At 38.9% G+C, this 13,974-nt stretch overlaps 1 protein-coding gene across 6 annotated transcripts in view; it reads left to right on the top strand.

Annotated features, from left to right (window-relative positions):
- Positions 1-13,974, top strand: part of csnk1g1 (casein kinase 1, gamma 1) — a 35,059-nt gene that overhangs the window by 9,006 nt on the left and 12,079 nt on the right. For all 6 annotated transcript variants that reach the window (XM_077518918.1, XM_077518922.1, XM_077518923.1 and 3 more), the window contains exons 2-10: positions 3,892-4,209; positions 4,296-4,336; positions 6,108-6,177; positions 10,874-11,025; positions 11,095-11,329; positions 11,909-11,994; positions 13,002-13,086; positions 13,278-13,426; positions 13,496-13,603. In XM_077518918.1, coding sequence (XP_077375044.1) covers positions 4,023-4,209; positions 4,296-4,336; positions 6,108-6,177; positions 10,874-11,025; positions 11,095-11,329; positions 11,909-11,994; positions 13,002-13,086; positions 13,278-13,426; positions 13,496-13,603 — 1,113 coding nt within the window. In that variant the 5' untranslated portion in view covers positions 3,892-4,022. The remainder of the gene's footprint in view (positions 1-3,891; positions 4,210-4,295; positions 4,337-6,107; positions 6,178-10,873; positions 11,026-11,094; positions 11,330-11,908; positions 11,995-13,001; positions 13,087-13,277; positions 13,427-13,495; positions 13,604-13,974) is intronic.

The following is a 13,974-nucleotide window of genomic DNA, read 5'->3' as shown; positions in this document are numbered from 1 at the left end:
TGTTAATTGTAATAATCGTTTTAAATCGTTAACTTTTTGTTCAAAATTACTTTAATACTTATGCAAAAAAAGTTATGAATAATTGTTTCATAAATTTAATATGGCACATTCATCACTGCCTCAAATTTACAATCGAAAGTTAATGTTATGATCCGCTGTATGTGAAAGAGAAAACTCCTTGATATAAAATGATCTGAGCATATCCTCTGTCATGTCTGGGGTCACGCCAGGGTTAAGTTGAGTTCATGACCTGTTAAGTTGGGTTCACGACCGTGGGGTCAAGCACCTGTTTTGAACTGATGTAACCATCATATAACCATCATCTAGTTTCAACTATTTTTAGGCTGTGTTGTCAATCTTTAATCCTTTAGGCGATGTCTGGACCTATGTGATGTCGTTCTTTAGTCGTGAGAATTGACGTTATTGAGAATTGTGTGTGTTTTGCCAGATTATTACTTTCTGTTCTCTGTGCAACTCTTTGTTTCTTGTCTAGTCAAGTTTGTTCCATGCCTCTCTCGATGTGAATAAATAGTTAAAATCTTATTTGTGTCTGCGCTTTGGGATCCAACCTCCAGCACACAACATCCTCGTACTTTTTGTGGGTGTGAAGCAGATGTGTCGTAGGTTCATGCTATCCACCATGCTCGTCTTTTATGCCTCACTGTTTTCAGCCTGGTTTAGAATCACTGTCGGCAGCCGAAAGAATGATCACGTCTCTCTTTGAGCCATTAGAGCACGTGTCAAGATCCGGTCCTCGAGGGCCTGTGTCCTGCATGTTTTCGAGGTTTCTCTACTCCAACACACCTGATTCAATGATCAGGATAATTATCAGGCTCCTGCAGACCTAAATATGAATCAGCTGTGTTGAAAGCGGGAAACCTCTAAAACCTGCAGAATCTCTCAGGTTCCTTCCGAGCGACGCAGGCGCCAGAGAGGCAGCCTTCTCACTTTCGGCCAATGTCTGGCTACCAAAGCAAGTTGAGTTTTGGGTTCATTTCCCCGCCCCCCACCTCTGTTTAGTTCAGTGTCCCGTGGGCGCGTGCTTGGCCGACCATGCTGCATCGTGAGCGGCTGTGGTGGCGTGACGCAGCGCTACCCCCGCTGGCTCGCAACCATTGGTGACAGACCGTGGGGTTTCTTATTGGTAAGGCCACAGAGTGCTTGCTTTCCAGGTTTTTGCCTTTGTTCTCACAACATCCTCTGTCGGTCGTGTTGTTTCGTTGGCAAAAGGTTTTTTTTTTTTTCTTTTTTTTTTTTTTTCTGTCTGAAACAAAAATTGTCCTTTTGGGCAATTTTCAGCAAAAAAAAAATTATGTTCCAGAATTTTGGTTGCATCCAGAAATCATACAGTGCAGTTGTGATCCAAAGATGACTGATCCCTTGTACTCTACAGTAGGGGTGTGGATTGCCTAGTGCCTGACGATTCGATTCGTATCACGATTCATAGGTCACCATTCGATTCGATACCGATTTAATCCCAATACGAATTTACAAGTTGATAGTTTTACTCAAATTTAGAAAATACTATTGAATAAACTTGTACACTATAAGATTTGTATGAAAATGTATTATTTATTTATCTGAAACTTAAGTCTTATAACTGTGAGCCACTGTATTTAACAAACAGGTTCTGTAATAATCTGTGATGAATACAACATGCAGTGTAACAGTCTGTTGTAATGAGACTGGATGTGTGTTTTTTTGGCTATTGTTTGTTGGTCGGGCAGCAATCCTCTTTTTGGATTAAGGTATTTATTTACTAATGTTTGTTTACACAACAGAAAGAGTTCCATCTTTACTGTAAATCTGTTTTCTAGCCATGCTTGCAGTTGGGTTCCTGGTTTTATGTAATAGTAATAGTGCATGGTTGCCCTTGAGAGCAACTGAGCTGTCTTTGATGCTGAGAACTGTGCAGGCAATACTGAGCATGAGTCATCCGGAAGCCCACACACATATACACACACACGCACACACGTGTGCACCACAACACACGCTACTTAGGTGCAGTAGTCTCTCCATGCACAGGAATTAGAACAATGTCATCAGCCTTTGATTCAGATTGACATGACAATTAATACATGTGATAACCTCTCAAATATACAATAACATTTGTGGCAAACAAACACTGAATGTTGTTGTTGTTGTTGTTGTTGTTTTTAATTTGTTAGACACCTGTAAAATGACATTTGTGTGTCCTAATGATTGCTTGTTCTTTATTTGATGACCAGTGCCATCATTTAATCTGCGCCCGTGTCCCGTTTGTGGTGTTTATCTGTGCACTTGATCCGAACAGACGAGCCTCCATCAATGTCCCTGGGAGTGGACAGCTTTTATGTAATTGTTTACATAATATTCTCCACAAACATAGCCCTTTTGGCCAAGGTTGTGGGCGGAAGATAATCTTGATAGTCACTATTGGCTGCAATTCTTGCACTCATCTCAACAGCACCCTGACGGTAAACTCCGCTGTCCTTATCAGGCATTGTGCTCTTGTAAACAGTGATTATTCCAGTGCATAAAATTGATAATGCCACCTTTACAGTTAATTTAAGATAAAGAGCTCACTGCTCAGGGATTTTACCCAGAACTTTGAAAGGATGGACTGTTGTTTGCCTCGTGGGTGAGGGGGAAATGCTGAATGTGGCAAATATCTTCCCAAAATGAAAATCAAACCATACGTTTTTGAAGAAACTCCAATTTCACAAATTTTTCATAATATACACACAGCCATTTATTTTCTATATCACTACCAATTTATAGGGTGGTGGGTGAACTCTCCTTGATATACACTCTTGCCTGGTCATCAGACATATAGACACAACATTTAGACAAGCAGCCAAGTTTAATTATGATATTATGAATAGGGCTGTCAGTTAATAGATTATCGGTTACCAAATCAACTATTTTAATAATCGTTTGGAGAAATTTTTTATTTAAAATTGTCCAAATCAACTGATTTAAGCATATCAACAGTATTTGTTGACTGATTTCTGTAGTCCTTTAATGAAAGAAGAGAAAATAAGACATTTGCAGTTGCACACATCTGTTTTTACTTTGGGAAAACAATGACTGAACCGGTAACATAATACAACATCAAGACCCCCCCCCCCCCCCCCCCCCCCCCACACACACACACACACACACACACACACACCCTCCCTTTTTTTTTAATCACTATACAAAGTACGAAATAAACACAAATACTTAAACAGTAATCCAAGAAGAAATAGTTTTGTAATACACTTTAATGAAAAATTAAAATGAATCCGATTAATCAATTCTAAAAATATTCAGTAGTGACAACACTAATTATGAACCTGTTGGACCACGCTGACTGCTGCCATTGTCAGGTTCTGTATCAGCAGACTAAAACACATCAAATAGCAAATACCAGACATGACAAGTCATGCATGATGAGCAAAGTCACATGCAGCTAATTAGCTTCATAGGCTTTGACGGTTTCATCATTCATCACTTCCCGTCGATGATGACGGCCACCTTTCGGCGAGCGCACAACGATGCAAAGTTTGACCGAAGATCGGGGCGAGTACAAATGTCTCTTATTCCGTGTATTTTGGCAAGGCTTTGCATTGTAAAGCATTTGCCGAATATGCGGACGCAATCGGCAAAAGGTGGGCATCATTATTGATAGGGAATTGACGATTATCGGAAGTGCTCAGCTGTGGTAACACCATCAAAATACACTGCTGAATATCTCTTGTAGCATATTTTACTTCCACTATTCTACAGACTTGGAAAATCTATCGTCTGCTCCTTTCCATCCGATAGCATTCTGATTAGCAAGGTGTATTTTCCTTGTTTGGGCTTCATTGTCATTTTGAAACTTGAATGACTGTGTATTCACTAATAGTATTCCATCTTTCATCTCAGGGTTTCGACCTTCTGCGCTCCCTTGACCAATGTTGAGGCCAGAGTGAGGACAGAAGTGTGTGGGCCCGGCCGGCCCAGGGGGCCTTTCTACACATCACTCCAGGCCCTCGTTGAATTGTGCTGCTCTCACCATGGATCCACAGAGGGACAAATATGGCGAACGGCCTGCCAGGAGTACTAAAGTTTCCCAGGGAAGTCGTAGCGGACACTCGTCGCGGCCGTCGGGCTCCTCCAGCTCCTCTGGGGTTCTCATGGTGGGCCCAAATTTTCGGGTTGGCAAGAAGATTGGCTGTGGAAACTTTGGGGAATTGAAGCTAGGTAAGGGGTTGTAGCAGTCCCTCTACACTGAACTTTATGATTGCTTTTAATGGAAAGTTTGTTTGGTTTTTTTCCCCCCCTTCCAGGTAAAAATCTCTACACCAATGAGTATGTAGCTATTAAACTGGTAAGTTGACATTTTCTCTGTTCTCTTGAAACCTAACCTCTGGTATATAAAAACTGGTGTAAACAAAATGCAATGTAGTCATGTTTGGTCAGGATTTATACTATACATGAATGTATCTCACGACCAGTAGTAATAAGTAACAATAGTCTTTCTTGCAAGAGTTCATTAGTAGACAAAGCAGAGTCAGATCTTTCCTCATGCTGCACCTTTTTTGCTTGATCACAGAAATACTGTTGCTAATATTAGACCGTGCCATTGTTGTAAGACAGGAAACATGTTTCATTCGACAAAGGCATTGGTTAATGTACACACAGATGTTACCAGACTGCATGTCACCACTATTTTCATATGCACTAAATCAGGGGTCTCAAACTCAACTTATTGTGGAGATGGCATGTGTGCGTGCGGGCTGCATCAAGTTTTCCACAAAAATGGGGCTCAAGTATTTAAAAAAAAAAAAAAAAAAAAAAAAGTGCTACTAATCCAATGTACTCAATCTTTATCGCTGTTCTCAAGAAAAAAAAAAAAAAAAAAAACCCATTGTTGTCGTTGCTGTTGTTTGTTTTTTAAATTGGCAGTCGTCGCTATCCTTTCACTTTACGGCAGGTTTTGAAAAAGACATGACTGGGACTGGATGACCGGATGTTTTTTTTTTCCTTTCACTTGGTGTCACTACAGAATTACTTTTTGCCAAAAGCTGGCAAGAGCCTGTGTTCTGGTAGCCTGTAATTGACAAAAAAACACACACACAAAACACCTAGTGGGGCCACACATATCATCCTGCGGGCTCCAAATTGTCCCCCCAGGCCAAGGGTTTTAGACCCCTGCATGAAATAAACATGACTCAACAAATGAGGTGGTCGGTTTAGTACGCTTTTATAAATTCTACATGCTAGCGAAGTGACTCATCATGTCTCTATTATTTCACACTGGCTGAAGAAACAACGATAGTGTTCAGCTCATATTTGGCGGTGTATTGTTTCTCGAATCATGAATGGACAGTGAAGTCCATTTTTGGAAACTCAAATGTTGATCATCTGTTTTTATACTCCCCTTTGTGTCAGATTGGACCCACGCTGCCTGAGCCAATTGTCCCATATCAGGCTAAAGCATGGTTCACCCCTCCTCCCACCCATGTACCTTGCTGGCCGGCCCACATTTACATTGTGTTGTGCTCCTGCTTTGCCAAGCACATGTACTTTTCTTGATTATGCAAATGAGTAGTAAGGTCACATTGAAAATGAGTAAGAGAGTAAAGTTGAATCATAAGTTGGAATACCAAAAGGGGGGGGAAAAAAAAAAAGTCAGATTTTCCACACCGATAAATATAAATACAGCATTCTGAGACCAGCAACCTGCCAGAATGAGCAATAAAGGCAAAAAAATAATAATTATTGTACATCTTTTTATGCTTTAAATGTTATACATTTATTCCCATTAATTGTCATTGTACAGCACTCTTTCAATGTGGCCAACTACTACTTTGTAAACTCATGCAAGGTGTTCTAATTATTCACTGCGGTGTGCCAAACTATTTCATTGACACTCCAGTACACTTCTATGCAGTGTTCTTGTTGCGCAAAGTACATGAAGTATTTCCTCCAAGTGTGTTTAAATTCTGTGTGAATTATTGCCCGTTTCTAAATAATAATAATAATATTATCTCTATTTAGGAAAAAGCATTTCCCTATTTTTACTGACTTAACCTGTATTTGTCTGCATTGTCATAACCTGGTGCTACTTTGCCTTTTTTGTGTGTGTTTATGCACAGGAACCAGTCAAGTCAAGGGCACCGCAGTTGCATTTAGAGTACCGCTTTTACAAAACACTGGGAACTACAGGTAGGTGTCGGCTGGTGTTTTGGTGTCACTGGATTATTTGTTGTCATTTGTCCAGCTGATTGTATCATTTACATAGCAGGTGATTAGCTACAACTCAGTGTTGGGATATGATATTAAAGAGGTTTAGCAACTTGTTTTTGTCTTCAGGAATGGTTGTGCTCCTCCACAGCAGGTGTGTGACACCAAAAAGGCTGATGTGCCAAACTTTACACGTAATATTAAATCCATTCTCCATTCAGTTTAATCCATCACTAATCTTGGAAAGGAGAGACATTATATAGTCCAAAAAACAAACAATAAATTGTCTAATCTACTGGTGGTGCTATCAGTGCACTGGCTGCCGTGAATTTAACTTTGCCAAATTATAAAAGTGATAGAGAAGTCGGACAGTGTTTACAGCAGCATCTAATTTTCACACCACGTGTATGTAGTGCTTATATTGACTGGTATGTACAGCATATGAGCAACAAAGTGTATTTATTACAAAAATAAGTAGGTTAAACCATGGCCATTCATCAAAATACAGTATTTGAATGGAAAAAAATATATAAATAAACATGCTTGTTTTAGTTAAGATTTTCATCAGCCCTTGCCTAAAACCCAGAAACACAACAAGGCTGACACTCATCTCATCTGATTGACTTGGCACACTGCGACTTTTAAAGTTAAAGGGGAGATACAGGTTTACTTTAATTTGTCAATGCCTGAGGGCTATTACTATATATTTTTTTTTTAACGGACTACATTTTGACAGACCTGCCTCAACATCTTGTTACTGAATATTTGAAGACAGTTGTCATTTTGTCCCCGTTTCTGTGACCCCTTATCAAGACATTTGCAAGATTAGCTATGCTATTAGCGGAAATGGGTCCGGACCATTTCAAGGATAGCTGGAAATTGACATTTTTATTCATATTTTTCTGGACACAAATCTGAAAAACATACCTTAAATGCTTGAAAATAGCACACAGTGGTATTTATACATGCCTCAAAATTCACCCTTGAAAAGCTGATTTTTTTTTTTCCTATGTACTCGTACTGGGTTTACTGGTATTGTCCACATAGTAATTGGATAGAGTTGGATTTCTTTTGTTGAGGCACTTTTTTTAAGTCATAGCTGCCACCGCTTCGTGATATGACACATGAAAACCCTCTCGTGTGATCAATCACACATGATCTCTCGCATCACAAAAGAACAACAGAATGCTTCAAATATGTGCCGGTGTTTACCAAATGGCGAGACGGGTGAGAATTTCCGCAAAATGGCGATTTGGCGAAAAAAACTTGCCGATGCATGGTCTTTACATTTTGGAGCTCATACATTCTCACTATTGTTTTGCAAAGACGAGGGATAGGAAAGGGCAACTGTGTGGAAATTCATTAAATATTTAGAGAGTGGGTCTGCCTTTCTTAGTACTAAACTGGCTCTCGTCTCTCCTCCAGATGGGATAATGTGACATCATTGCAGCTCCTCATTCCACACAGCCAATGCTGTTGTCATAGTGCTTGTGGATCTTTCAGATTAATGTGCATTGACTCATGTCCAGTCAGGTGTTGTTTTCGATCTGTAACCAACTGTCATCGGATACCAATCAGGATTATTGTCAGTTAGGAATTTTTCGATCCTTTTTTCAATTTCTTTTTGTGGGGACAATTTGTCTGTACAATCTGTCAGTAGTAATGTTGTTACCATGTCTTCACAAGGCCGTACAATTTGGGGTTGAGTCTTGTTCAAGGTCAGGTGCACTGTGAAAGGCTTTTTGCAGGCATGAAACATTATATCTGCTTCTTTTCCACTGCAAGCGCAGTTGAAAACACTCCTGCACTCACACAGTTTATATTGACCAGATTTTGAATGTGATAGTTGAAGAATAATTTGATCGCCCCAGTGATTCATATATATTTTATTATTTGATTAAGCAATAATGCAGATGTTAGGGGATTGTCATGTTTATGCCATGTCTTGAAAAAGTATTTGGCTTTTTTTTTTTTTTTTTTTTTTTTTAAATCTAGTTTTGTTACATTAAAACCTCATTGTTTTTAATATGCAGTTTTTATTTGTAGTCACAAATTTTGGCATGAAATTTGAAAATAGATCAAAATGTGCATGTGGATTCATTCTTTTGTTTTAAAGCCCCTTGAAAGCTCCAATCCAATTACCCTTTATGTTCTGAGGTTGGATCCCAAAAGCGTAGACACAAATAAGATTTTAACTCTTTATTCGCATAACATCGGGAGGCGTACAACAAACTTGACTAGATGAGAATGCATCGAGAATCACAAGACGCCAAGCACCCTTGGGCTGTGTAGATGCACAGAGGACCAGAGGTAATAATCCGACAAACACACACTTCTCGGTTTGGCTTAGATAGGATTGGCTGTGGCTAGACATGTGAGTAACAGGACTGACATGGAATTATCTGATTGGCTGTTGACCAGAAAAAGAGATTCAAGATTCTTGACATCACATAGCTCCTGACATCACATAGCATTTTTCCAGTTGAAACCAGATGATGGTTACATCAGTTCTAAACAGACACTTGACCTCACGGTCATGACCCAAACCTATCCCTTGCATGACCCATACATAACCCTGGCATGACCCAGTCATGACACCCTTAAGTCACATTTTAAGCAAAATGATAGTGAAATGACTTTTCAGTCAACACACGTGGACAAAAATAGTTGGTAGCCCTCTGTTAATGAATGAAAGAAAGAATTTAGTGGTAACAGAAATAATTTGGACCTGACAAAAGTAATAATAAATCTGAATTTCATTAAAATAACCAATGGAAGTCAGACATTGCTTTTTTAAGGTGAAAAAAAAAAACCTTTATGAAATAGGCCTGGACAAAAATGGTAGTTCCCCTAGAAAATACTGCAGGTAATTTGACCATGTCATGTTCAACCAAGGTGTGTCCTCCAATTAGAATCATGAGTATCTTCAAAGTTGTAATCGATCAGTCGGCCTGTTTAAAGCGTGACAAGTAGCCACTGCTCAGGAATCAAAGGACAGAGTTGTCTCAGGAGATTAGAATGAATATTATAGACAAGGGTGCATATAAAAAAATTGCTCTCTCAAATGAACAGCAGACGTTGTTCTCATGGGTCTTGCAACGGTATAATGACACAAAAGACAGACCCAAGAATGATTAAGGGCAGAACGTTGGACTATTCTGAAGTGGCCTTCTATAAACCCTCTTCGAAATCCTATTCAACATCTGTGGAAGGAGCTGAAACATACCATCTGGAAAAAAGCACCCTTCAAACCTGAGACAACATGGAGCAGTTTCCCTGTGAAGAGTGGGCCAAAGTACCAGATGAGAAGTGCAGAAGTCTTATTGAAAGTTGCAAAAATAGTTTGATTGTAGTGGTTGCCTCAAATGGTTCTGCAACAAATAAGTTAAGGCTGGTTATTTATTTATTTAGTTAGTTAGTTAGTTATTTAGTTATTTATTTATTTATTTTAAGCAAAAAGAATTTTGTTGAACCACAATTCTAATTGAATTTGTATTACCATAGGGTAGTTTTAATTACATTTTTATTACTTTTGTCAGATTCAAGTTAATTCTATGCCCAGTGTGAGTTTTCTGCCATTAACAGAGGAGTGCACACAATTTTTCTGAGAGGTCCCTGGACATTTGGTTAGTCCAAAATATTGTGATATTCTTCAGTAAAGGTAGCGATTACTCAAGTAATCGATGGACTCATCGAGAGGATAATCAATTCTAAAAGATTTGTTTGTGACAGCCCAAATAAATAAGGTCCCTCAAATAAAGTTCAGATAAAGAAATGATATTGTTTAGATTAGAGATGGTAATAAATGTAACAAAAGCCAAGCGTGTGAATACTTCGGCATGGTACCCTTATACATATTGGATAAATGCTCATGCTATTTTTATTTTATTTATTTAACCTTTATTTAACCAGGATAGTCCCGTTGAGATTAAGAACCTCTTTTTCAAGGGAGTCCTGGGAGTATTTATAAGAGTCTGAGGAAAAATACTGTTTTTAATCGATGATGGATGTACTCTCTTTATTTTTCTTCAGTTCTTTAGTCCAATGTTTTCAGTTGAGTAACCATTCATCCACTTATTTACACCATCTCCAAGCCGACACATTTCAGGCCTCCCACAGACACGAGGTGCCTGTAGTACAATTAGCAACCCACAGCACTGGATAGTGGTGTCCAGAAACACAGGATGGAGCGCAGCATGACTCCTACTTGTCCATATGCTGCCAAGCATATAATACGCTGTCGTTCATTCTGTAGAACACGTCCATTTATGACGATTATTGCTGTAGGCCAAAGCATGAACACTACCGGGGGCTTTAACAATCCCCAGCGACTTTGTTCTTGTTTAAAAACCACTAGTGTTGTGTTTAGCGACTCTTCTGTCACTCTGCAGAGGGTAGAATTTACATAAACACATTTATGATGGAGGCTGGAAAACAAATGAGCTTCCCTTCCTCGAATGACCAGCATCCGCCACTGCGATTCTCATCAAATCAACTGTTCCCATGTTTTGGTATCAAAAGGCGTCCTTGAGACTGTACAGTGGTGGGAGAGTTTGGATTTTCCATGGTGAACTGGAATGCACCAGTGTACACACAAGAACATGATGAAGTCATGAAGTCGCTGCTGTTTTTTTTTTTTGTTTTTTTTTTTTTGACAATGTGTTTTTATACGTTTTAGCTGAAGGTGTGCCCCAAGTGTTTTACTTTGGACCGTGTGGGAAATACAATGCCATGGTTCTGGAGCTCTTGGGGCCAAGTCTGGAGGATCTATTTGACCTCTGTGACAGAACCTTTTCATTGAAGACTGTCCTAATGATCGCAATCCAGTTGGTGAGTTGTTCGCAATTCCATGACATCGGTGGCCTTTCTGCACGCTTGACATTTATCCTTTCTCTGCAGATATCTCGAATGGAGTATGTGCATTCTAAAAACCTCATCTATAGAGACGTAAAACCTGAAAACTTTCTCATTGGACGGCAAGGGAATAAAAAGGAGCACATCATCCACATTATTGACTTCGGCTTGGCCAAAGAATACATCGACCCTGAGACCAAAAAACACATTCCATACCGGGAGCATAAGAGCTTGACTGGCACTGCCCGCTACATGTCCATCAACACACATTTAGGCAAAGGTACATGACGCGATCGCAACTTCAAGTTTAAGGTTTATTTTCAAGTCTTCTAAAGCAGCAATTCTCAACTATTATCCTGATTAAAAGTCACAGCACAATTTTATTGGCGTTAAAATCAATAAAGATTTGATTGTGTTTTTTAAATAGCCTCCGAAAATACATGTGCAGCATGTTATATTTTTAGATGCTGTTTGAAATGAGTTTGACTATTCTGCCCAAAGCATATTCTTGCAATGATGCCCGGTAACCAAAAACTGAGCTGCACTTTATATGTTTACAGGGTAAACTTGTGACTAGTGCACACGTGAGTAATATTTACTGTCGCTTACCTAATATATTCCGTGTGGGAACTTGATGCAAGTCAGTTTGTACCAACAAACATAAATAAATAAAAAGAAAACAAATATGTTTAATTTCTTTTACTAGCAGTCTGTAACCACCCAAAAAGGGTGTGCCATCCACTTTTTGGTCCTTCCCACAAGTTGAGAATCGCTGCTCTATAGGATTAAGTTTTATGTTAGTTGGTTTGACTGTTGAAATTTGTTTAGCCAATAAAGTTCTGAAATGTTTTTGATGTAGAGCAAAGCCGACGAGATGACCTGGAAGCCTTAGGTCACATGTTCATGTATTTCCTTCGTGGGAGTTTGCCATGGCAAGGACTCAAGGTAACATAAAATCAATTTCATTTTGTTTGCATATGGATTTATTAGAATGTGTTTTTGAATTTTTACTCATCCAGTGCTGACACAATCAGGCTGTCTTCAAGGAGAATATTCCGACATTTTGTTCGAATACAGTTATCAGTTAGTGTTTTGAAAATACATCAGTATCCTGTATTGACCCAAACACTTTGTAAGCTAATTAATCAGCAATTGGGCACACCAGAATTTTAATTCAACGCAATTATTTGTATAAATCAATTTAAAACGGCAATCGCTGCATGCAAAGTGCTGTACATGGAATAAAAATCATTCATGGAAAAGACGAAATAAAGAACTGAACAAATTCAATAAATTAACATAAAATTAATAAATATAAGTGGATAAGTAAACAAAATTAATAATTAACAAAAAGTAGGTAAGTGAATACGTAAGTAAAATAAATATAAATCAATTAATAACACAATATACAGCAGGTGCCATAAAACACTGAAATTCTTTATTGTACCAAAACAATATGGGGCAATTCTATGCTTCTTACTGCATTAGCGATTTTAAGGAAGGCCGCAGTGCACAATTAAGGCCTTTAACTGCATGAATGCTTGGATGGGAATACAGGACTGTCTCAGAAAATTAGAATATTGTGGTAAAGTCCATTATTTTCTGTAATGCAATTAAATAAGCAAAAATGCCATACATTCTGGATTCATTACAAATCAACTGAGATATTGCAAGCCTTTTATTGTTTTAGTATTGATGATTATGGCATTTTTCTTCTAATTTTCTGAGACAGTCCCTTAGTGTGATGAGCAAATGAGCCTTGACCACAATCCCATATAACACCTTGGAGCCTAAAAAAAAAATGGGGGGAATAGATAAGAGGGGGAAACAAGTGTTTTATGTAGGTGTGCCGGTATGCGTACATTTGTTTTCAAACGCAGCCTTTATTACTCTGCCTTCGTCATTCGAACTGCTTCATGTCACATGCCGTGTGTATGTTGGATCTTCTGCAGGCGGACACACTGAAAGAGCGATACCAAAAGATTGGCGACACTAAACGAAACACTCCCATCGAGGTCCTGTGTGAGAACTTCCCAGGTATTTTGCATAATTCACCAGTGTAATGCTTAACCAGCGAGCTGTCAATCTGTCAAATGTTAAGCATGATGCTTGGCGTTTTTATTTTATTTTTATCTATATATACATTATGTGTAAAGGTGTCGTTTCTAAGTCGCCACAAGTTCTGTTCCCCATCTTGAATCCATCCCCTGTGATTGTGTTCCCTTCAGAGGAGATGGCCACCTACCTGCGATACGTACGGCGGCTCGACTTCTTTGAAAAGCCCGACTATGAATATTTGAGAACTTTATTCACCGAATTGTTTGAGCGCAAAGGCTACACCTTCGACTACACGTACGACTGGGTTGGCAGGCAGATAGTAAGTAACGCGAGTCAACTAAGGAATATGAAGCGTTGACACGTGTTTATGAGTTGTCGTTCGCTCTAGCCCACGCCAGTGGGATCTGTCCATATAGACTCGGGTGCTTCTGCAGTCACAAGGGAGAGCCATCCTCACAGAGACCGGACCTCAGCACACCCACCAATCAGAAATCAGGTATGAAAGCTTTGCGTATCTTCGACTGTGTACTTGTCAAGTTGATCACGCTCAAGTCAGTCACCAATATTAACCGTGCAGAAACTAGAAGGCTTAAAATGAAACTTTGGAGTAGAAGTTTAGATTGATGTACATCACATAACAAGCATCTAACAGGTGTTGCTCTTTGTTTTTTTGTTTTTGTTTTTTTATTTATTTTTTACCTTTTAAGTTAAATTGACTACCCATATGTGTGCCTTGCATGGTGAAGCAAGACAGAACCATCTCAATTGTATGTGTGGAAGATGTTTAAAAAAAGAAAACGGCTATTTGAGAATTGTCTTTCCCCCTCTTTTTTTTTTAATCTATTTTTTGTGAACACAGAAAGATAA

Source organism: Festucalex cinctus, chromosome 4, assembly GCF_051991245.1.
Source record: "Festucalex cinctus isolate MCC-2025b chromosome 4, RoL_Fcin_1.0, whole genome shotgun sequence".
NCBI classification, from domain to species: Eukaryota; Metazoa; Chordata; class Actinopteri; order Syngnathiformes; family Syngnathidae; genus Festucalex; species Festucalex cinctus.
The sequence above is the reverse complement of the archived record's forward strand: the minus strand, read 5'-3'. Positions and strand labels throughout refer to the sequence as shown.